At 33.4% G+C, this 24,258-nt stretch overlaps 3 protein-coding genes across 6 annotated transcripts; 1 reads left to right on the top strand and 2 right to left on the bottom strand.

The window, feature by feature from the left end:
- Positions 1-4,086: 4,086 nt before the first annotated feature.
- On the bottom strand, positions 4,087-8,830 carry LOC126674996 (G-type lectin S-receptor-like serine/threonine-protein kinase CES101). The gene is made up of 8 exons (XM_050369558.2): positions 8,626-8,830; positions 6,454-8,431; positions 6,155-6,259; positions 5,892-6,070; positions 5,362-5,575; positions 5,031-5,268; positions 4,688-4,838; positions 4,087-4,614 (listed from the first exon to the last, which is right to left on the bottom strand). Exons 2-8 carry the CDS (start codon positions 7,628-7,630, stop codon positions 4,306-4,308), a joined length of 2,373 nt encoding a protein of 790 aa, XP_050225515.1. The 5' UTR covers positions 7,631-8,431; positions 8,626-8,830; the 3' UTR covers positions 4,087-4,305.
- A 1,242-nt stretch (positions 8,831-10,072) lies between these two features.
- LOC126675132 (putative DNA glycosylase At3g47830) lies at positions 10,073-13,347 on the top strand. 4 transcript variants are annotated; one of them, XM_050369729.2, is made up of 5 exons: positions 10,073-10,544; positions 10,722-10,922; positions 11,652-11,708; positions 11,804-11,933; positions 13,135-13,347. In XM_050369729.2, exons 1-5 carry the CDS (start codon positions 10,143-10,145, stop codon positions 13,167-13,169), a joined length of 825 nt encoding a protein of 274 aa, XP_050225686.1. In that variant the 5' UTR covers positions 10,073-10,142; the 3' UTR covers positions 13,170-13,347. The 4 variants fall into 4 exon arrangements, with proteins under 4 accessions (XP_050225686.1, XP_050225685.1, XP_050225684.1 ...); XM_050369728.2 differs by having other exon boundaries at positions 13,132-13,347; XM_050369727.2 differs by having other exon boundaries at positions 13,129-13,347.
- A 271-nt stretch (positions 13,348-13,618) lies between these two features.
- Positions 13,619-15,076, bottom strand: LOC126675131 (peroxidase 65-like). Its single transcript, XM_050369724.2, has one exon. The coding sequence runs from the start codon at positions 14,876-14,878 to the stop codon at positions 13,889-13,891; it is 990 nt and encodes a 329-aa protein (XP_050225681.1). The 5' UTR covers positions 14,879-15,076; the 3' UTR covers positions 13,619-13,888.
- Between the last annotated feature and the right edge of the window lie 9,182 nt (positions 15,077-24,258).

Raw genomic sequence — 24,258 nt, 5'->3', positions numbered from 1 at the left:
GCTTTGCTGGTTTGACAATCGGTTTATCTCATAGAGCCCACTGTTAAACCAATTTCAAATTAAAAGCTTGTATAAAATAATACCATTGGGTGTAAATCTTAATTTATTAAATTGTAAATATTTTTGTCAATGAAAATGCTGCATTTACATTAAAGTCTAATGATAAATATTATAAAAATTGACTATATTATATTTTATGAATTATCTTTCAAATTATTAATTTAATATTAAGTAATTTAATTTTAAAAAATTGAACATGTTATAATAAATTAAACATAAAAATAACAAGTTTTTTTAGCGAAGAAAAAAAAAACAAGTTTTGGACGGTTTTAGGCCGTCTAGAAATGGGCCGGTTCCGTCCAATTCTAAAAATATTTTTTTTTACAAATTAAACATCAAATTAGTTGATTAATTATAATTAAGATCAATAAATCTACATGTTTTAACATATATTTAAGTAATTAGCAGTATATATAGTAGATACAATCAGATTTTCTTATAATAGGAAAATAAATTTTACGGTTAATATTTATAACAAATAACTAATTATAATAATTATGAACGAGCTGTAACTCAAATGGTATAAGTGCTGGGCAACAAACTGCTAAGGACGTGGGGTTCAATTACTCACACAAGCGCGTCCCCTTTTCCAATTATATAAAAACAATTAACATATATAGGGTGGGATATACTTACAATATACAAATTTAAAAGGAATAAAAAATTTCGATTAATGTATAAAAAAACTCACTTAATTGTGTTTAATTAATTATGTTAATGGATTAACCAAAATTTGATATCGATTCTGTTTTGATTTAATTCGGTTTGACTAATATAGTGTTGAACATACATTTTTTTTATATTGAAATATGAAGTAATTAAGCCATTTTTAACTATACTTATTTGTTTAGGGTAAATAAGATTTTTAATTTTAAATTGTTTATCCAAAATTGAAGGTGAATTTAAATTTGGAAAATTAAAATTAATAAGGCAACTCACCAATTCAAGGCGGAAGGAGTAGTAAAAAAACAATTAATATAATATGGTGCTTTAAAAATCAAACCGGTGTGCCCACTGACTTCCCGTTTACCAGTCTGACTGATAGTTTTACTTAATTGAATGTTGGATTCGGTCATGGTTCCACTGCCATTCCAACCTGTTGAATCATTGTTTCAACCACGGTTCAATTTGTGTTGTTAGGTTAAATTATCGCCGGTCCAGTCTATTGGACTAAATTCAAATTGTTAGACTAGTTGGACCGGAAAGTCAATTGTTTAGTGTAAATTACTATGAGGCCTCTCCATGTATGTCATACTTTATACTTTGTCCCTTCTGTTTGAAAATCAAATAATATGTTCCTCACTTTTGTTTCCATCAACGAGTTAGTCTTTCCATCCATTTTGGAGTTAGTCAACCTCGTCAAAAAACTATTTTTTTTTAAAATGGTCTCCCATTTTTATTTCTGTCAACGATTTAGTCCCTTAGGTTTGCAAATTAATTGACTCTCAAGTGTTGACGAAAAAAAAGTGAAAGGTCATATTGTTTGATTTTCAAGAAAACTATACAATACAAATTTTACGTCATGTCAGTCATGCAACGAATCAATTGTGCGCTAGTTATGTGGAATTTTTAAAGATTAAAAAAAAAATCTCTATCGCAAATACTCATTGGCTTGTTATAAATATGACATGGCACAGCCAATGCATGGAGGGGCTTCATAGTAATTTGCTCCTTTTCTATTCGTCAATTTAATGATGTGCCATTATTTCTATCATTGAATTTTTATTTTTTTAGATTAGTTGGACGAGACAATAATAATCAGTAATTTGTATTATTTTAATTGTGTTAGTCCTATATGGTGTCTAGTATCTTAGAGCTAAGGGTTGTTCGGATATTAACTTATTTATTATTTTAGACATGTCGACTGCTCGTGCTTCGGAGTCTACGCAGGGTTAGCTGTTTGCCAAGTTTCACGTGGATAAGCAAGCAGCGAGTTTGTACTGCTATTTACCGCTTTATTACGTACCGCATCATATTTTAGTATTATAAATATTTTTGAATTGTTTTAAGCGATTATGGATCTGGACTGAAACGAGCTACTCGATAGGCTTGTATCGAGACTGTGTGCACCGGTAAGTACTTTGAGATCGGCAGACTAAAATCTTGCTTACGCTGGTATGTGACAAGGATCTGTTCTCGTCCACTCTGGGTTTATCAGTATGCATCCACTCTGGGTTTATCAGTATGCTATGTCATACTTACGCTGAGATCATTTAAATACTGTTTTCCATAATCATATTATATTAGTATAAAATGTTTTGATTTAAGGGTTTTAAACTTGGTTTATATATTATTTTGGTTATTGCACTTTGAGATTGTCGATCTGTTCGATTGTTTATTATTGGCATGTTTATTCTGAATTATATTTTTATTATATATAAGGCATGTTGTGAAGCATTTCAGATATTTAAGTTATTTATATTAGAACTGTGATATAAATTGCTAAACTTAGTTTGGAGTCTCGTTTGCCCCCGAGCAGTGTTTTTCCAGGTTTATATGTTTGTTTGTTTTCCGCGAGACTTGCTATGCGTTTTGGTACAAGCATATTCATACCCTAGCGCCGGTCACGATTCATGAAATTGGATCGTGACAACCCCTTATATTAAGTACAATATTATATCAACATTGATTGATACAATTTTCATTTGGTGGTATGGATTATAATTTTTTTTGTTAAATTGTAATAATTTATGAAATTTAAAAATATGCTAAATAGTTTATAATTTTATTTAATTTTTATATAAAATGATAAAATTTAACCAATTTTAAAATTATAACAAAAATATGAAAAAAAATTAAGATTGATTATACATAATATTGAAATGTTTTAACTTGTCATATGTAAAAAAAATAAAAAAAGGGCATGCAGATGTAATTTGCAAGAGCATATTTTATTAATAAATAAATAGAAATTGATTTTGTTGCAAGTGATATAACATGATTTCAACAAACTCTGCAAACCTTAAAGGCATACGTTGATATCCCGTGGATTTTCCATCTTAAAGATTATTTTTGTTAGAATTTTTTTCTAGGATTTCTTCAACTGGTTCTGGAGTAAATATTTTAAGAATGATAAATTTTGAAACATAAATTACTATGGAAAACATATAATTACTATAAAAAATAAAAAATATTTGATTACTGACATAAAATTATTTAAATATAACTAAAACTTAATTTAAAAAGTAGTTAGAAGAAAGATTAGTTGTAATGATATTTAAATTATTAAAAGTAAATATTAAAGTGATTAGAATTAACGGTGGTAAAAATAGATACAAAAGGTTAAACTAGTAATATATATTTAATTAAATAATTAAATAAATAAAAAAGGGCATTCTATCCGCATAGATTCTATCCGGATAGCATCACCCTATCTCAAAATAGGCTAATTCTTACGATTTTGAAAAGTTTGGCTATAACTGACAAAATCCCCAAAATTAGTTTGGTATTTAAAAAAGATTAGCCCTTATAAAATATTATAATTATAAAAGAATGCTTCTAACATTCCTAACTTATCGAACTCTTGTTGAATATCACACTGTTATTATTGGCTGGTTCTTTGTTTGAAAAATATACATAATGGACTTGCTTTTAATCTCAACAAGTTCGAATTTAACATTGTTTCAACTCCACTATTGCACCCCTGTTTGAAGGATGTTTATATGTCTTCTTATTGTTCTTGGTTTTGTTTCTCATGAAACAGGTTCCAGCATTGGCTTGAGTTAGAAATTCCTCTTCATGTAGCTGCACCTGTGATAATAATAGTAGTAGAATTACTCCTATATTTCGGCTATATTTTCTCACGTTTATCTTGCCTTTGTTGCCTATTTTGAACGCTATGAAGCTCGATAACGTAGGTGGATAGTGTCGACTTCATTATTGCTACTTCAGACTATACACAGAAAATCTGGCAGCTTATCTGTGATTATGCACCTTCTTTATCTTCTTCTGAATTTATTGTATATGTAACCCACATTTATTAACACCATATCTGCTATTGTAATGTTATAGAGAAGGCGCCTACAATTAAGTAATTATGGCACTTGCAATTTTACTACATTTGGTCATTCATCAGCCTTTTGGTTTTAAAAATTTCTGCAACTTATACATCTATATTGCTGCATATGCAATAACAGTTAATCAACAACACAGGAGTCAGGACTATCAAATTTCGTTACATTTTTAACTTCAGCTAATCATTCAAGCCAAACAGGCCTAATTCAACATAATCAATTATCAGGTCATTCATCTTCCATCCATACCAGAAATCGACAAGTAATTAATTGATTGGAATTTCATGTCTCTTTCGCTTTGGTTGATTGCAGCAACGTGTTCTCCTATGTAAAATGCTGGCTGTTTCGGTGTTGGCAATTGTTGAACATCCCTTGTTAACATGGACAAAACATCTGACATGATGGGTCGGTCTAACGGACTCTGCTCCACACATAGCAGCCCTATATTAATACATCTCCGAACTTGATCTTTAGAAGCTGAATTTCTTAAACTCGGGTCAAGTATTTCCAGTAAACAGTTGTCTTTCCATAATTCCCATGCCTGAAACACATACATAACTCAGTAACACGACAAAAAAAACTTGCACTTGGATTTAAAGATTAAGTAGACTTACATAACCCACAAGGTTGAGCGGACGGTCATGGTGATATGTATTGTGATTTTTCTTCCCACTTATGATCTCTAACAATAACACTCCAAAACTGTAAACATCAGACTTTACAGAGAAGACTCCATCCATGAGATATTCTGGAGACATGTAGCCACTAGACAAATTTGAAGTATGTGGTTAATTTAGTTAGTCCGAGTTTAAACAAGCTTGCTAATCAAAGATGTCAACTATTGTAGCCAACTAAGAGTGCGCAAAACATTTTGTAAAAATCAGTTTGGTTCTGATTTAAAAAATAATAAAATTCAGTTCATTTCAGTTCTGTTTGAAGCGTAGAATTTTGACATACCGGGTTCCAACAAGTGTACATGTATTTGCTTCAAATTCATTTTGTCTGAAGTATCTTGCGAGACCAAAATCAGATATTTTTGGGACCATGTCTTTGTCAAGTAAGATGTTACTTGCTTTGAGATCTCTATGGACAATTCTCAACCTTGAATACTTATGGAGGTAAACCAGACCTTGAGCTATGCCATCAATGATGTTCAATCTCTTGCTCCAATCCAACATTTCTCTCCTTGATTCGTCTGTAAATATTCAAAACCACAAGTTAAAGAAAAACATGCAATCAGCATACTAAATATAGTTTAATTGATTTTGTAATAATCTGTACGCCATACCTCCGAAGATGAAAAAATCCAAGCTTTTATTAGGCATATACTCGTACACCAACATTTTGTCTTCCCCTTGGATGCAGAAACCTAGAAGTCTTACAAGATTCATATGCTGCAATTTAGCAATGAGTATGAGCTCATTTTTGAATTCCACTAGTCCTTGTCCTGATTCACTTGACAGCCTCTTTACTGCTATTTCTTGTCCTTTGCTTAATCTTCCCTGATTCAATTTTCATAGACAAGTTGTTTTAGTTCGTTGTTTCTTTAAATATCTATTCTGTGCCACACCGAAATGAATACTCCAAAATGGGAAACAGAGAAGTAGATTATAAATGTAGAGTTAGAAGAATTTTTGAAAATGGAAATGAAACACCTCATCATAGGATTCAGAAGAAAACTCCTAACTGTAGGATTCGGAAGGGGAACACCTAACCTTAGGATTCGAAAACAAAAAACCGAAATGTAGGACTCATAAATAAAACAATAGGACTTAACAAGTTAGCATCTCATAGTTATATAGCCTGAATGAAATTTACCTTGTAGACAGGTCCAAAACCACCTTCTCCAAGTTTGTTGCCCGAAGAGAAACTGTTAGTAGCAGCAGAGATCGTTGCAGCATCATAGATTTGTAGATTGTAGCCTCTGTTTCCATTGTTCTGAAGCTCATCTATATCCCTTGCTCTATCATCAGTCATCAGCTCTTTCAGAAACTTCTCTGTTGAAATCCATATTTTCAAAAAGCTTAGACTTGGCATTTGACAAATAATGTTTCAATTTAAACTTGTTATGCAAAAAATACCTTCTAATTTCAGTCTCCTCCATCTCAAGTACAGCCAAGTGGACATGAACGCTGCAATTAGAGCGATCACTATACTCGTTACTATCCATATCCATGTCCTGTCCACTGTGTAGATTAATTAGTTAAGAATGATGATATCCACAAGGAAATGAACAATGGTGAAATGAAGAATACAGATGGAAAATGGCAGCACAATATCTTTTTACAAGAACAGTTTATAAATCTAAGGTTTTGGAGTTTCAAGAGAAGTTTTCGTGCAAAGTTATGACAGGAGAAGGCAAGGAATGATTATTATTTACCTTTATTTGGAGGCCCGGGAATGATAATATAGCGGTTTAGTTCTCCTGCTCTTAAATTTTGGTTATAGAAAGGCCCATCATTCAGGGCGCAATAGCTAAAATTAATACTATTTGAGTCGAACCTGAATCCAGTACAGTCACAATTATGCCAACATAAGTTTTGGCAATCAATGAAGCTGAGATTCTCATATTCTTTCAGCATAGATCTAAAACTACCAGCTAATACGGCAAATTTATCCCCATCTCCACGGCACTCCGGCCCAAATTGCCATTTCTTGCACCCCATCTCCGTGCTATTTCCATCACAGACTTCAGAACTTAAAGTGAAAGGTCTTCCTGCATCTTCTTGTATGTTCCCCAAGTCATCAAGAAACCACCTCGAATAAGTTCTTCGGTCTATAGGTGTCAGTTCTTCGGAAATGAGTGTATAAAAGATGTAATCCTCTTCCTCATCCGATATATGAGTGAAATTATAGTTTTGATTGAAAGAATCTAAAAGAATAAAGTTATCAAACCTGCTATCAGGTGTCAATACCCCACTGCTCCAAAATTCAACTCCTGCTCTCTTCACAATAATCTGGCGTTGAATAGGGTCCCATTCCAGGGTGAAACCCCCAGGTATTGGATTATATTCATTTAGCCATGACCTAAGTAACCATTTCTTTCCTGTCCTTTTGTTCACACCCAATTTCATTCCCGGCAAAAGCGTATCCGTCGGATCATCAAAACTTTGCCACAATATCGCTCCGGAATTGACTTCTTTCAACACAAAATTTCCATTGTTTTGCAGGATGGCTGTTACGTTGTTTGCCCTGGATGACCCTGATCCCGCGTATAATGTTTTAATCTGTTTCGTGTCATTCTGGACAACTTTCAAAGCTCCAGTTCCATTATCAAGCGTAAGAACTCCAAAATGTTCAAGAACAGGGTCTTCGCTGTTGGCTAACCAGAGAGGGTGATCAATAAGCATGCTCTGATTAGTAGCTGTGTAGTTCAAAACCAAGTAACTGCCCGAGAAACCTAAAGTGAAGCGCCCGTTTTCGGAAACAAGGCGATCTCTTGCAGTAAGCACATGGCCTTGGTAAAGTGTATCGTTAGTTAAAGAGCAGGAGGAGATAAACAAGAAGAACAAGGTCACAAGCCATAGACGACGGAGGAGGATTCTTTTGCAAGTCATCTTTCTGATCAGACTCTGAAACTTGCAAAAACTGAAAACAAAAAAAGGATATTGTCGGATCCAACACCATTAAGACAGTGAATACTTTTCGTTGCATCATTCAACCTTTACACTGTCGTGTTTGACCTTTCTTTAAAATTCCAATAGATTAATACTGCCGTGTTTGAAGTTTGAACTTTCTCTCTTTCTTTGACCGGGTTATTGATTCTCGGGGTCACTCTACTTTTTAGAACACTACAAAATGGTTATTGAACTTTAAAACGTAACAAAATCATCACTCTACTCAATAAAACGTAACAAAATTATTTTTTCGGTCATTTTTATATTATGTGGCAGCCGGATTTTATTTTCACCCAACTTCACTCGCCACATTACTTGAAAAAAAAACCCCAATTCACCCCTCAACTTTGCACATAATTATTAAAACAAAAATTAATTATTATTTTTTAAATATTATGTACGTAGTTGAGGGATGAAAAATAACTTTTTTAATATTGATTTGGGAAGTGATATGGAGTACAAATAAAATCCGGCTGCCACATAGGATAGGATAAAAATGATCGGGAAAATTATTTTGTTACATATTATTGAGTAGAGTGACCACTTTGTTATGTTTTAAAGTTCGGTAACCATTTTGTAATATCTGGAAAGTAGGGTGACCCTGAGAATCAATAACCCCAATCTTTCAGATGCTTCTCCATATCCTTACTGTTTAGGCATAAGAGCAAATAAGCCCCCCCCTCAAGTTTCCGGAGTAAAAAGACACCTAATGTTTCAAAAACTGGTCAAAAAAGCCCCTTCCTGCAGTAAGATTAAGCATATACTAAGCATTTCTTCATCAAAGAAAAATCAACTATACTTACTTTTACCAAGAAAATGAAACAAAATTGTATCCCACCAGCATAACTCAAAATCCAGTATTATTACAGTAATAACAGAAGAACAAGAGAATATGAAGGAAATAATCAAAGGAACATGTATCTTGTCTCACTTACACATTTCGTCAAACACCTGGTGTGCTCAGATGATACCAAGCAATAACAGATTACACATACAAGCAGGTAGATGACGAGCCTTAAATTAATACTGTCGTGTTTGAACTTTCTCTCTTTCTTTGAAAAGACAATCTTTCAGATGCTTCTCCATATACTTACTCCATTTTTATTTAATTGCTTTTAACTAATTTGCTTATACGATTTGGTTGAATGAGTGATTTTAAATTCGGTTAGATCGAGTTAGTTTTATTTTTTTTTATAGATTTAGGGGTATTTGGTCATTATAGAGCAAAAGGGGTTACTAGCTCAATTAGCAAAATTTATAGGGTTTAGTGATGCTTTTTAAAATTTAGGGGGTTTTATGATGGGAGTAACTAAGTTGGAGTGCCATGTTTGATTATTAGCCCACTATATACAAAGGTATATTATATTTGGCTTAATATATTATTTAACTCCTAAATTTTACCACTTTATTTTCCGCAATATCTAAACTAATTTCGTTTTATTGGACCTCTTAACTATTTTTTTCTATTTAACCCCTCAAACTATACTATTTGTTCTATTTAACCCCTAAACTATTTTTTTTGCCTATTGACATTTAAACTTTAAAATTTTATCCCTTTAACCTCCTCAAAAATACAGTTATTTAATTTTCAACCATATTATGTCTAGCATGAATGCTTAGAAGCATATAAATTAATTTATATACAATAACAGATAATTTTTTTTAAAATAAATTTATTTAACATTTTAATAAATTTTTTGTACATTATCAACGACAGTAGAAATTGTATAGAAAAGGATAGAATTAAATAAAAATTATAATTATATTATATTACTTTTTTAACATGTAAATATTTTTTTACATTTCAACCATGATAAAAGGAGTTTGTCTCTTTTTGCTAATGATATTTATAAAATATATAAATTTATTATACTTTTGATAATATTAAATGAATGTTTAATTGTTTAAAAAAATTATAAATTTTATTGTGTTTCATAAATTTAACTTGAATTTCTAATTTTAAGATACCAACTTTTATTTTTTTTGCAATTTCAAACTTTTCAATCAATTACGAATCTTTCAAGTTTGTTTTTAAATTGCAAAATGTGCTAAAATTCATAATTTTTAAAGTAATTAATCCTTAAATAAATTTTTAAATAATATATAAAATACATCGCTCTTTATTTTAAATATAAAAAACATATTTGTATCTTTTTTAAAATTAATACATTATGTGAAAAGGTTAAATAGGTAAAAAATAGTTTAGGTGTTCAGTGGGAAAAATATTTAATTAAGGGGTAAATAGAACAAATAGTATAGTTTGAGGGGTTAAATAGAATAAAAAATATATTTAAGAGGTTCAATTTAACACAAAATTAATTTAAGAGCCGCAGAGAATAAAGTGATAAAGTTTAGGGGTTAAATAATATATTAAGCCATTAATATTTTCACCTTTCCCTTCATATCATAATTTCCTGCCAGCCTCGTTCAATTTATCTCAAGCGAAAAAACAATGCAAAAAAGGGACAGAAAAAGAAAGCTAAAATCAACCAAACCTGAAACCAAACCAAAAAAATCAGCCAAAATCAACAATGCCAACATCATAATCAAACAAGACCCGTACCCAACTCACCCACGACCCACACCCGAAGAATGCAGAGCTATACGAGACTCTCTCTTGGCTTTTCATGGCTTCCCTCAAGAGTTTGCTAAGTATCGCAAACACAGACTTAATTTACTTCCACATGAACTTGCTGTCGATGATGATGGTGCTAAATCAGAGCCGTTGGATAATGCAAAAGCAGAAAGCGTTTTGGACGGTCTGGTTAAAACTGTGCTGTCACAGAACACTACTGAGGTTAATTCCCAAAGGGCTTTTGATAATTTAAAATCTGATTTTCCTACTTGGGAACATGTAAGTTTTTAGTTCCTGTTTTGGGTTTTTGAGTTTTAATGATTTTCATAGTTATCGGTTGAATTGACGAAAAAAAGTGAAATTTGAGACTATTTCAGATACCTGTTGTTATTTAGGGACTTGTATTTTTTATGGGTTGTGTTGTATTAGAATAGAGTGTGGTTTTTGTTGTTGAAGGTACTGGCAGCTGAATTGAAATGCATTGAGAATGCTATAAGATGTGGAGGTTTAGCTCCTACAAAGGCTTCTTGCATTAAGAACATGCTGAATTGTTTGATGGAGAAAAATGGTAAACTTTGTTTGGAGTATCTTCGAGATATGTCAGTTGATGAAATTAAATCTGAGCTTTCTCATTTCAAAGGAATTGGGCCGAAAACGGTAAGTTTTTGATTTGTATATAGTCTTTAATGTGTAGGGAAGGATAGTGTTATATGAACTAATACTATTTTTATTGGGATGACCTGCTGCTCGTGTTTTCATAGCGCGTTTGCTTCTATGTCGTTTGTGATGGTTAAATGGATACAGGAAGTCTTATGTGCATCTTATGTAAATTAGGGTATTTGTCATTCCTAATTTCAATTGTAAGTTTCATTCACAATTTCACCGTTTTAGTTCATCAAACCGTACAATTTATGTCCATCTAACTGTGCAATTAGTGTATGCCTAATTGCCCATTGATTAATCAACTGTGTTTGCTTGGAGTCTTAGTTAATGAACCAGGCTGAGTAGAGCAAAGTGGCTTATTATTCTATTTTCTAATATGCATATGCATACAAAAGTTTGCAAGGGTTTAAAAGTGTTGTCTGATGTTGGTCATTTTCCAGTACATCAATCTACATCCAGTTTTGTGATTATTACACGGAGCCATTTAATTAATTGTTTTTTTTTACACGGAGCCATTTAGTTAATTGTTTGTGACATGATTAGTGTACACTGTATATTATTTGAGCTAAGTCATTCTCATATGCTAACATCATGCATTTTTGTGTAAGATAACATTGAATTCAAGCTTTTAAGCTATATTTCAGAATTCTTGTACCTTTAACCTTTGCTTTGCTCTGCTCTTCAATCGGGTGGCAAATTTATTAATGTGACAATTGCTTGCAGGTAGCTTGTGTTTTGATGTTCCATCTTCAGCAAGATGATTTCCCAGTGGACACCCATGTGAGTACCTGGCTCATATGTCCAAAATTCTCATGGTATGCCAGATTTCTTAGTAGCTATCTCAAACCTACTCACATGAAATTAAACATATGCAGGTTTTTGAGATTGCAAAGACCTTAGGTTGGGTTCCTCAAGCGGCAGACAGGAATAAGACATACCTTCATCTCAACCAACGAATTCCAAATGAGCTCAAATTCGACTTGAATTGTCTTCTATACACACATGGTAAGCTTTGCCGTAAATGTATTACGAAAGGGAGCAACCAAAGTGGAAAGGAATCCCATGATGATTCCTGCCCTTTATTAAATTACTGCCGTAACTTCAATATTAAAACTAGTGATGAATTAAATTAACAATATTCTATAATGAAAGTCTCATGTGATCCTGTTCCTTTTTTCCCTTAAAGAAAAGCAGCGCCTTCCTGTTAACAGTATCAACCTTCATCCTAAAAAAAAAACATACTGTCCAGGTTTTTAGTATTTCTTAGGTTATATGTATATAGCAAGAAAGAGGGAGTGGCTGTCAATTAGATGCTGTTTTTGGTGGAAATCGTTATGAGAAAAGCATAATCAAATAGTATCGACCTTCATCCTTTCCCAAACGCACTAAAGTGTATTGTGCAACTATCGAGCACAAATTTTTGACAGTGAATGTAATTTTATGAGCTAAAGACTTGAATTAGCCTGTAAATGTATGCTTATCAGTCTTAAAACATTGTGTTTTCATTCTGTGAAAACATTTTACAAGATTTTCTCTTTCTTTTTTGTAGTTGTAGATATGCTTACATACCCACTTCTATAATTTCTTCTTTTAAAAACTACTGTGCTATGCAGTTGACTAGTACGAGACTCTAGAAATTTCTCTAGAATGGCTTATGAAGTATTATTCTCTGTCAAATTACTTTTGATTTTCATGATACCTATCCTTGTGATTGGTGTTTGCTACTGCATTTCAAAGTACCAAACTACTTATAGAGGACATGCTCGACAACTTATTGACTTTATTGTTTATTTCTCCTTTTGATGAATCCTGTGGAAATCAGCTGTTATTGGAAGGTTTCTTGTTTTCTAATTTGCATCATTATGCCTAGCTAAGTCGGCCGATTATAAGTAGAAGACTGAAACTTTAAGGAAAATAACTACCAAAATCTGCATGTATATCCAATTAAGAATGACGAAAATGAGACATTTTCAGCTTGAAATGAGTGCAATTTAGTACAGTGAATGTTAAATCGACTTGTTGCTGTCCTCTCAATTGCTATATTTGGTTGTAGTACTTTTCTCAAGTAACAGGAAAGTTTTAGTTTCATGTACTTACTGTTACGCAAAGTTGATAATCTTTGCAGTTTGTTTATATAGAAATACTAGTCTCTGAATTAAACTGCAGATTAGCTTTTATTAAGCATGACCTGTTTATTTAGTAGCAGTAGAAAGGGAGGGAAAATCTCTTGGTTCTTTATGAACTGAATGGATGTATTGTTGGCTGTTTACTACTAATCAATGAAACCTTGTAATTCATGGTTTTGTCTGCCAGTTTTGAATATTTAGCTAAGAACTCTGATTGCTGCACCGGCTTTCTCTGCAACAGTTCGATTGCGGGTAATTGGCACTAACAGTCCTTTAACTGTCTTCTTTCTCATTAAAGTCTTTTTATCTTTGATTTATAACACTAAAATATCTCAATTTCGATTTCATTGTGCCAAAAATATGACAGAAATTTAGCTAAGCTAACAATAGATATGTATAGTGCAATAAAATTAAAAATTGAGGGTCTTACTGTTACAGTTCAAGGTAAATGATGAGAATGGTAGAGAAAACAAAGTTGAGGAACCGTGAATGCAAATTAATCGTTCTATACTTTGATTGCTGGTAGAATTGCTAGTCATTCCTTTCCAATAATTCAACTCCAAATTTTCTAACATAAAATGAGATTTCATTCTTAATAATAATAAAAATTACAAAAGGACTATGCATTGCAGCACAATTCAATGCAAATAAGATCATAAAATAAAATAAACTGCAAATTCTCATCCTCGTCGTTACGATGCTATAGCAGTAGCATTAGCACAGAAACATCAGCAATGATTCAATTCAAATCAATCAAAAGTACAAAACAAATTGTTTTTTTTTTGTTAAAAGAAATTAAGCAAATGACTGACAGGAGATTCCATTCTGTCAATCCTAAACCTTAATAGAATTGAACTGATCACACCTGCTCCTGACCTCTCCTTTTTTCCCGGTCTTGATCTGACGAACACTGAGTTTTTCCATTGCATGACTGAAATCGTCGTAGAACAATTTCTGATTCGCAGCATATTGTTCAACAAAAGGCCTTGTTCTTGAATCTTGATTCAGAATATGATCACTCCTCAATAGCCCTAATCCTCTAGGTAAATTCTGATAATACATGTTATCAAACTTTCCTGGTGAAAGAACATCATTGAATGCTGACATGGTTGGATCCTTTGTGTAATTAGAGCAGAATTTTTTCAAAGCTTCTGCGAATTTCGGGTTCAATCCGGGATCTGTCGGTGTAGTCTTGCTGTAATGATAAAGCCTGGCGGCAAACTCCTTGCAGTGAGAAAATCCGATAGTGTGACCTCCCATTAACGCCACCATTTCTTTAACTTCGAACCCTTTCATTTTAAAGAACTGGATCATCTGGTCCATTGTCATGTTCGTCGTTGGAAGGTTCCCGGGAACGTTGGCTGCTTTCGAGATAAGCCCGTCTTTGCGTCCCAGACGGACGTCGTAGAACGGTCCGCCGACCATGATAACAAGGTCGCGGGTGACCTGGGCAAGAATGTCAGCGCAGGAAACAATTTTAGGGCATTTAACCTCCAGAGCAAGCTTAGCTTTCATAACAACGTCGAAAGCATCTCCTGGAAGGTTTTTGTTGAGATCAGCGTCGCGTTCAGCTAAGTTGAAGGAGTTTGACGCAACAAGAACAGATGCATCACAGCCTTCTACCATACAGTCATGGAAAAATACACGTAAAGTTGCAGCTGCGGTGGTCGGAGTGGTGCTTTGTTTGCTGGAGACGACGTCGCGAATGATATCGTCGAATCCTGGACATGATTTTTTATAATAATCAAGAGACAAACGAGATTCGGAAAGCGGAATGGAGAGGAAGAGGAGGAGAATAATAGGAAGAGGGAAAGCTAAAGCCATTATGGTATTTTTTAAAAATATTTTGGAGTAGAGGGAGAAGAGAAAAAGAAATTTATTTTCTTTTTTTCTCTTTTCTCAGAATTTCTTCTCAAAAAATGAAAAGCTTGGACGATGAGGAAATTAAGAAGTGCTGTGGATGAGAGATGTTTTAGGAAAATCCAAGGTTAATTGGTTATTCTGAACATGTATTGTTATTTTTCAGTTTTTTTTCTTTAATTGGCAAGTTTATAATATATATATATATAAGCTATTTTAGAAGGTTCGTGTTTATGGTTTTATTGTTTAAACAAAGACAAGTGTAATTTTGTTAAAATTTGTTTTGAGTTCACAACTAATTAAGAGAGATTCATGAGATTATAACATTTCTCCTTTCTTCCCTCTCTACCGCTAATTACAAACTCTAAATTAGCTATAGATGCATGTTTCATAGCCATATATTATACATTCTAAATATATATGTATTGTTTTTTTGCAACAAAATATAGTATAATTTTTTTATTAGTTAGTACAAATATTCTTCTCATAATTTAATGTCATTAGTTTTTATCGTTAAGCAAACATTAACTCTGTTAATTAGCGAGTGGTAGGATGTTGTTTTTTCATTTTGTAAGAATTATAGAGGTCTTTAATTTGAGTCTCCACATAAAAATGAGGTTATATATATCATGTTCTATAAAGCAAGCTGACTTTAACCTTCTTTTAACCTTAAATCTGTAAAATTCCAATTTCATGACCGACAAAGTTAATTTAAAGTAAGTTGATAAATGAATTTAGAATTAGTAAACTATATATAAAGAGATTTATAAACAATGTGAAATAGTACTAGCGAATTCTTAAATTAGTTTCAACTAAATCAATGTATTGCTATGGAAAATCATGCTTGAAAAAACACTTAATATTATTGCTATACAGCAAAACAAATATTTAGAAATTAAGTTTGTTTAATTTTTTAAATGTAATATTAGGTAAAAACGGCTAATAATCACCGACGGTTCTCGACTTTTACCCTAAGCTTCCCTAAACCCCCTATACTTTCAAAAACTTCCTAAACCCCCCAACCTTTGTGGCGGCGCCATTCACGGCCCTTATAGACGAAACTACCCTTTTGGTTTTGGCGGCTGTCTTTTTTTTGGACAAAAACAAATAGTGGCGCCACATGTTAATTGACACGTCATTTAATGTCAAAACAAAATTGAAACACCCAAAATATCCTCTAAAAAACTAAACCAAATCAAATTTACTTAATCAAACCCAACCCACGGTCAATCTATTTACAACTCCCCGCCAATCCGAACCACTCACCGCACCCGCCGCCGACCCATCAGAATTGACGAGCACCAGTTCGTCTTCTCAAAAATGGAGAAGACGAGCTGCTGCTCGTGTTCTCACAACCGGAGAAGACGAGCAGCAGCTCGTCTTCTCAGATCTGAGAAGACGGTCGTCTTCTCAGGTGAGAAGACGACGAGCTTGGTCGTTTTCTCACCTGAGAAGATGACCGGAGGCGGGTTCGGTTGTGGCGGTTCGGTTTCGATAATTCAGTGGTTTGAATGGGTTGATTTGCTTTGATTTTTTATTTTTATTTTAATTAAATTTTAATAGTTGTAAGGGTGTTTTGGGTTTTTCAATTTTTTCTTTAGATATCACATGTCAGATGACACGTGGCGCCGTCTTTTTTTTTTAGAATTGTAGCCGCCAAAAAAAGACGGCGCTTAGGGGTATTTTCGTCCATAAGGACCGTGAATGAGCGCCGCCATAAAGGTTGTGGGGTTTAGAGAAGCTTTTGAAAGTATAAAGGGTTTACGGAAGCTTAGGGCAAAGGTCGAGGACCGTTGATGATTATTAGCCGGTAAAAACATTCAATAAAACTTATGAATTATATCGAACGATAAAATTATAAGGAATTTGAAACATGTTTATTCTTTTCAATAATTTAATCAATAAAATCTTGAATAATAGGTCAACGCACCCCTTGAACTTGTGACACAGAGTCATTTAACCCACTTTTTACTTGTTTGAGCAACTAATCCCAAAACTCTTCATTTTTGGATCAAATAACCCCATAATTGTATTTAAAAACGTGTAAAATACAAATCGGAGGTGAGGGTGCGGAATAGAAATAAAAAAACTGTCTAATTATTGCGATAAAATTATCTTAAATCTATTTTTTACAATAAAAATATAAATTATGGGTTATTTGATCCAAAAATGAAGAGTTTTGGGGTTAGTTGCTCAAACAAGTAGAAACTGGGTTAAATGACCTTGTGTTACAAGTTCAGGTAGCGCGTTAACCCTTTGTTCATAAAATCTTCAATTAAAGTATTCTGTTTGAATTTGAAATATGAGCGAATTGATATAGAAAAAAATGCTTAATCATATTCATATTGTTAGATTCCATCTTAAAACCAATCAGTGTAAAAGGACCAACCAATATATAAATATATGTCCAATTAGATATACAAACAATGTGAGATTTCACGCATAGCATGTTTGGGTAGAGCAATAAATTCCCACTTTCGCTTTGCGTGGACCGGGTTAAATTCAAATTGTGTGAATGGAGAAAGTTTTGATACCATATTAGATTCCATTTTAAAATCAATTGATGTTAAGCGGAGCGGCCTGTCACGATCCATTTTTATGAATCGCGACCGGCGCTAGGGTATGGGTAATGGTCGTACCGAAACCCGTAGCAAGCCTCGCCGAAAACAATAAACATAAAAACCTGCAGAAGATTCAATGCTCGGGGGCAACAGAGACTCCAACTTAGACTCACAGTTTAATTATAATTATATCCAATAAATAATATTTAACCAGAGTTAAACAAATAAATATGCGAAAGCATTAATAAAACCAGTCAGACCAATCTGACAAACAACTAGAATAATTTAGACTTCTAGTTTACTACTGCGGTTTAAAAATAAACTTAGTTTGACAATTTATTAAAATAAAATAAACCTCCGAGTAATCAAAGATTCGGAGATCAGCAGACTCGCTCAAAATAAATAACCTAGAAAAATGGGGAAACAACGGGGGTCAGATATACTGAGATGAGTTCGCAATACTATTTACATTTATTAAGTTTAAAACCCTTAAATCAAAACATTTTATACTAATATAATAAAATTATGGAAAACAGCATTGAAATGATCCCAGCGTAAGTATGACATAACATATTGATAAACCCAGAGTGGACGGGAACAAATCCTCGTCATATATATACCAGCGTAAGCAAGACTTTAGTCTGCCGATTCCCAGAGTACTTACCGGTGCACACAGTCTCGATACAAGTCTATCGAGCAACTCATTTCAATCCAGATCCATAATCCGTAAAAACAGTTCGAAAGCATTTATAATATTAAAATAAATTATGGTACTTAATAAAGCGGTAAATAGCACTACAAACTCACTGCTTGCTAATTCACGTGAAAACCTGGCAAGCGACAAAACCTGAATCGACTCTGAAGCACGCACAGTCGACGAGTCTAAGAACAGAGTAAAACCAATATTAAAATCAACCTCTAACTCTATAGAGTACTAGACACCACATAGGACTAGCACAATACCGAATCAAGCATAAACGTAACCAGAATAGATTGAGCAATTAATCACGTAATGATCCGAGTCAAAAATGAACCACATCGAATAACACAATACTTAAATAAATAAATAAGCCAAGTCTATTGGATTCTCGCTTTAAAATCCGCTTCGAAAAAATATTACTTAAATAATATTTAAATAATAACTTAAATCCATTTTCTCAATTATTAGGTTAGCCGAGTTACCAATAACTACCAAGGTACCTCACATGTCGGGTGACCCAAGTCTAACCCGACCCAAAATATTTTATCAAAATATAAACTAGAGTTTATAATTTCCGAAAACAACTTTAATAAAATAAATATAATTATATCTGATTATAAATCATAGTTTATAATTATAGAATCAACTTTGATAAAATAATAAATCAATATTTAAAACGGAACCCAATAACTTTGATTTCATGTAACCCAAGTTACAACCAATTACTTAACTAAAATAAGTTAAGAAAATATTTTAGAAGTTAAAACATAATTTAGCCAAAATGGCACGTCAAGCCAAAATTTTACAAAGCAATAATTACCCAAGTAATTATTTGATTCGAAGATTATAAAACAATATCGTTTCTCGATTTAAAATAATGTTATCAAGTAGTATTCGAATCGGTATCTAAAATAATGACATTTTCGCAAAAACAGAATCACATAATTCAGATTCTTTAACCAATAAGTTAAGAATCATACATGCATAATTAAGGGATATGAATGGTCATAACAAAACCCATGTTGCCAAAAGCTTAACAATGAAGGACAAGGATGTAATTCAAATGAGTATTACCATTAACAAAAAGCCATTAAAAGGATTGATAAGCAACAACTAAACTCAGTCACATAACATTTAAAAATTAATCATTCCCGCCAATACCTAAGCCATGAAAAGTGAAGCAAAAAGAAGAGCAAAAACATATACAGTAATCACAAAAACATGAAGAACAAGTGAATCTCTATAATCACTTCAGCAACACGACTACTCACTTTAACAACAGGGATAGGATTTGAGACAGACAAGAATCACATCAACGACAAGAGCCATTCGGCAGCAACAACATGAACTAAGGCAAACAACATTAAACAACAACGATGAAACCGTAACGACGCTTAACGAAGCAGATTCATGTACCGAATTTGTTTACAACGCGCAAGGGTAATAGGAGACCACGTACTGATGTAACGAAGAGGTGAGTCTCAGCCCGATGCAAGGATAACAAAGAACACAAGTTATTGAACGAAAAAGACGATATCGAATTGAAACGATGAAGAAAGTAACGTTAGTTTGCTTACCGAAATCAAACGAATTAAATGGAAAGATGAATGGTGATGTTTCAGAATGTTTTAGAGCGCTTGGGTTGAGAGAAAACGGCTAGGGTTTTTAGAATAAAAGAAAGAGCAGAAAGAAATACGTAATAACGTATTTATAGCCAACAGCCGCAAAACCAAGTGTGCGTTCGTGCACATTGCGTGTGCGTTTGCACACTAACCCAATGCGTCTCAAATTTTGATCCAACGGTCAACTGTTTGTCATGCACAGCCTATCCAAAAATGAGTCCGATCCAACGGTGCAATTGGGAGATATTGATGTTTTATGAAAACATGTTAGATCTAGAAGGCACACGAACACAACATCGATTAATAATCCGGATACAAATTAAACCGTCATCGAAAACTCACACAACGCATGTGACACAAATAATATATAACTCCAACCCCAATTAAAGTTTCACATTGGTTAAGTCCACCATTATTAATCCGAGACTAAGTCAAACACACAACGAAACCATGAAGGAAAAATACGGGATATTACACGGCCCAAACGATATCTAAACACATAATCATTCACACACAAATGATGTGAGATTTTTCACTTTAACACTAACATTAATATGGAAGAATATATTAGCCTCTCGTGATGTTTATGAAGTAAAAATACACAATATATTTTCAAACTGATTCATATAAACTTATGATAGTAACAGAAAGGCTAATAGCCTTAAAAGAACCTCCAACTTTTACACTCTTTTTATTTGCACCATGACGTTGTAAAATCGTCTAGTAAGAATTGTTTTTTTGTTCTTTTTACATTTTGTTTTCTTCCTCTAGTAGACTTTATATGTATTAAGATCTTTTAAGATTAAAGATGAAATTGTGCATGATTAGGACGGAATGGAAAAAATTCTTCACACATAGCTATTCGGGGACGTTTGTCCCTTTCTTATGAATGATTGATATGTCTTCTATTAGAAAGTTAAAAATTTGATTCTTATAATGATATATAGAACAATTATATAATTTTTATTTTTATTTTATAAAGCGATTTGTGAGTAAGACTTTGCATCTCGTTTTATGTCAGATTATATCCTTTTTAAATTCTTAATCTTGTAACTATTTAATATCAATCAAAATCATTTTTTCCATAAAAAAAATCCAGAATTTTTTGAATATCTACTTACGCTAGAGGGGCTCTCAAGCGGCACCTCTAGCTTGCATGGGCTCCTCACCAGCAGAAAAATTATTTATAGAGTAAATTACTTACACTTTGATCTCTCCTGTTTAAATGAGCAGAACGCAAATAAATTAGGCTTGTTTGGTTTATATGAATAGCTTAAGTTAGAAATGTAATCAAATTTGATAGTATTGTGTGTTTTAACAAGCTCTTATTTCAGTTTTTGTTTCAAAAGGCCAGTGAGTTGTAGTGAAATTGCAAGCGCCATAAGGGTCAAATAAAAATGCAATTTAAGTAGAGACAGTATATCACATACTGATGAATCTACGCACTAAACACCAATGGCATATGAGGTTCAACCACACAAAATTTATGATCCTGGATGCTTGACATAAGCATGGACAACTTCCCTCAAATTCAGAATTATGTGTTGCCAAACTCGGAAACTTTATTATCGATTAATTCTTTGTAAAACATCATTACTATTTTTTAATTTTCGTTAAAAGAAGACTTAGCTATAATTTTATTACAACTAAGCTACTGTCGTAAAAAAAAGGTCACTGAATTTATCGTGGATTATAAAAAAGATATTGAGTTATACTTTTTGTTAAAAAAAAAATACCAGTTATACTGTTGGAAGATGGTAGGCCCTTTAATTAAAACACTCACAAAACACTCACACAATAAAAGAAGAGAAAGCAAATATATTTAACTCGTTGTATTTGTAATTGCTTTTCTTGATTTTGATATCAAAACTTACATGGTATATATAGTAGTTCTAAAATAGAACGTACATGCAACTTATTAACTTAACATTAATAATCTAACTTAAGAGTTTAATTCATTTAACTCCAAGTAACATCTATCCATTAATTAATAAACTATGTAAACTTAAGCTTATTAATTTTATTTAACTTAACTTAACATTTATTCTTTACGTTTTCCTTTGCATCAATTCAAGTTTAATAACTAACACTCCCCCGTAAACTTGAATTTCTTGTAACTCCGAGCATCATCCTCAACTTCTGAAAACTGTCGTACTTCAAAGGCTTCGTGAAAATATCAGCAACCTGATCATCGGTTCTCACATATTCCAATTCAATTTCTTTATTTTCAATACACTCACGGATAAAATGATACCTTGTATCGATATGCTTACTTCGGTCATGAAACACTGGATTTCTTGCTAGTGCTTGAGCAGACTTGTTATCTATCATAATCTTGGTTGCTTCTCCTTGCTCTAAGTGAAGTTCTTTCAATAACCTTCGTAACCAAATTGCATGATACGCACATGAAGTAGCTGCAACATACTCAGATTCACATGATGAAAGTGCCACAATTGGTTGCTTCTTCGAACACCAAGAAATTTCACTATTTCCTATTGAGAACATAAAACCACTAGTGCTTTTTCTATCATCAATGTCTCCAGCAAAATCACTATCACAATAACCCAGCAACTTGAAATCATCAGACACTGAATAAAAAATTCCATAATCAAGTGTACCTTTTAAGTATCGTAAAATTCTCTTGGCTGCTTTCATATGAGAAGTTGTGGGTTTCTCCATGAACCGACTGACAAGTCCAACCGCAAACAAGATGTCTGGTCTCGTGCAAGTTAAGTATCTCAAACTTCCAACGAGACTTTTGAACAAAGTTGAATCTATTCTCCCAGCATCTACTTCCACTTTTGAAAGTTTTACTCCAATCTCCATAGGGGTGCTGACAGGCTTGCAGTTTGTCATATTGAACTTCTTGAGTATATCTTTTGCATAGCGCTCCTGTGATATGAAAATACCATCTTCCATTTGCTTCACTTCGATTCCCAAATAATAGGACATGAGTCCCATATCACTCATCTCAAATTCGCGTTCCATCGCCTTCTTAAAGTCATTGAACATATTGGGATTAGTACCTGTAAAAATGAGATCATCTACATAGATACAGACAAACAACAAATCTCCATCTTGCTCTTTCACATAAAGAGCATACTCATGCATGCATCTGCGGAAGCCATTCTCTTGAAAATACTTATCAATTCGACTATTCCACGCTCTCGGTGCTTGTTTGAGCCCATACAGAGCCTTGTTAAGTTTTAGCACTTTGTCTTTATAGCCTTCAACAACATACCCCTCGGGTTGTTCAATATAAACTTCCTCTTCAAGAAATCCATTTAGAAATGCTGACTTGACATCCAACTGGTGAATCTGCCAATGATTTTGTGCTGCAAGTGAAATCAATAGTCTGATAGTCTCCATGCGAGCAACAGGAGCAAAAACCTCTTCATAGTCCATGCCCTGTCTCTGCTTGTACCCTTTTGCCACAAGTCTAGCCTTGTACCTCTCTACTTTACCCTTAGCATTCTTCTTGACTTTGTACACCCATTTGACTCCAATTGGTCGATGAGTACTTGGATTAGAAACAAGTTTCCAAGTATCATTCTTTTGGATGGACTGGATCTCTTCATTCATGGCTTGAATCCACCTCTCATCTTTGCTAGCTTCTTCAAAACTTAAAGGTTCAACATCAGCAAGAAAACATAATAAGTTCATGTCATCTAACCTTTCAGTTTCATTATAAATGTCTTCAAGATTTCGATATCTCCTTGGCCTGTCACTTGAACTTGATGAAGGTGATGTTGATGTCGATGTCTGGGATGAAGGAGCTGGTGAAGTTGGTGGTGTGACTTCAGCTTCATGAACTATTGGTTCTTCATCTTCAAAGTAAGGTAGGAAATCATATGATCCTTCCTTTTGTGAACTCCAGTCCCACGATTGTTTTTCATTAAACTCGACATCTCTGCTAGTCACTATCTTTCCATTGTCAGGATTGAACAATCTATAACCTTTTGAGTTCTCATCATAACCAATGAAAACAAACTTCTCACTTCTATCATCCAGCTTGGTCCTGTGTTGCTTTGGAACATGCACATAAGCAACAGATCCAAAAACTCGCAAATGGGACACACTAGGCTTCTGTTTACTCCAGGCTTCTTGAGGGATCACATCTTTCAAACTCTTAGTTGGACACCGATTTGAAAGATACACAGCACATGCAACTGCTTCAGCCCAAAACTCCTCTGGCATATTTTTACTCTTCAACATTGATCTCGCCATATTCAGAATCGTTCTATTCTTCCTCTCTGCAACTCCATTTTGTTGGGGTGATCCTGGAACAGTCAAGAACCTCCGAATTCCATGCAACTCACAGAAACTTGCAAATTCATTAGAAGTAAACTCTCCTCCTCTATCAGTTCTCAAAGATTTTATCTCATAACCACTCTCTTTCTCAACAAGAGCTTTGAATTTCTTAAAAGAATCAAAAGCATCAGATTTATTCTTTAAGAAATA

Source organism: Mercurialis annua, linkage group LG3, assembly GCF_937616625.2.
Source record: "Mercurialis annua linkage group LG3, ddMerAnnu1.2, whole genome shotgun sequence".
Taxonomy (NCBI): Eukaryota; Viridiplantae; Streptophyta; class Magnoliopsida; order Malpighiales; family Euphorbiaceae; genus Mercurialis; species Mercurialis annua.
This window is presented reverse-complemented; position numbering and strand designations above follow the sequence as displayed.

What these genes read in the sequence shown, in the direction of transcription:
- LOC126674996 (XM_050369558.2), bottom strand. Translation starts at nt 7,630, where the DNA reads ATGACTTGCAAAAGAATCCTCCTCCGTCGTCTATGGCTTGTGACCTTG. An exon ending in GAGGAGACTGAAATTAGAAG is followed by an intron (nt 6,071 to 6,154) that starts GTATTTTTTGCA and finishes GGATTTCAACAG; the next exon opens with AGAAGTTTCTGAAAGAGCTG. An exon ending in GGATTTTTTCATCTTCGGAG is followed by an intron (nt 5,269 to 5,361) that starts GTATGGCGTACA and finishes GAATATTTACAG; the next exon opens with ACGAATCAAGGAGAGAAATG.
- LOC126675132 (XM_050369726.2), top strand. Translation starts at nt 10,143, where the DNA reads ATGCAAAAAAGGGACAGAAAAAGAAAGCTAAAATCAACCAAACCTGAA. An exon ending in ATTTTCCTACTTGGGAACAT is followed by an intron (nt 10,545 to 10,721) that starts GTAAGTTTTTAG and finishes TTGTTGTTGAAG; the next exon opens with GTACTGGCAGCTGAATTGAA. An exon ending in AAGGAATTGGGCCGAAAACG is followed by an intron (nt 10,923 to 11,651) that starts GTAAGTTTTTGA and finishes AATTGCTTGCAG; the next exon opens with GTAGCTTGTGTTTTGATGTT.
- LOC126675131 (XM_050369724.2), bottom strand. Translation starts at nt 14,878, where the DNA reads ATGGCTTTAGCTTTCCCTCTTCCTATTATTCTCCTCCTCTTCCTCTCC.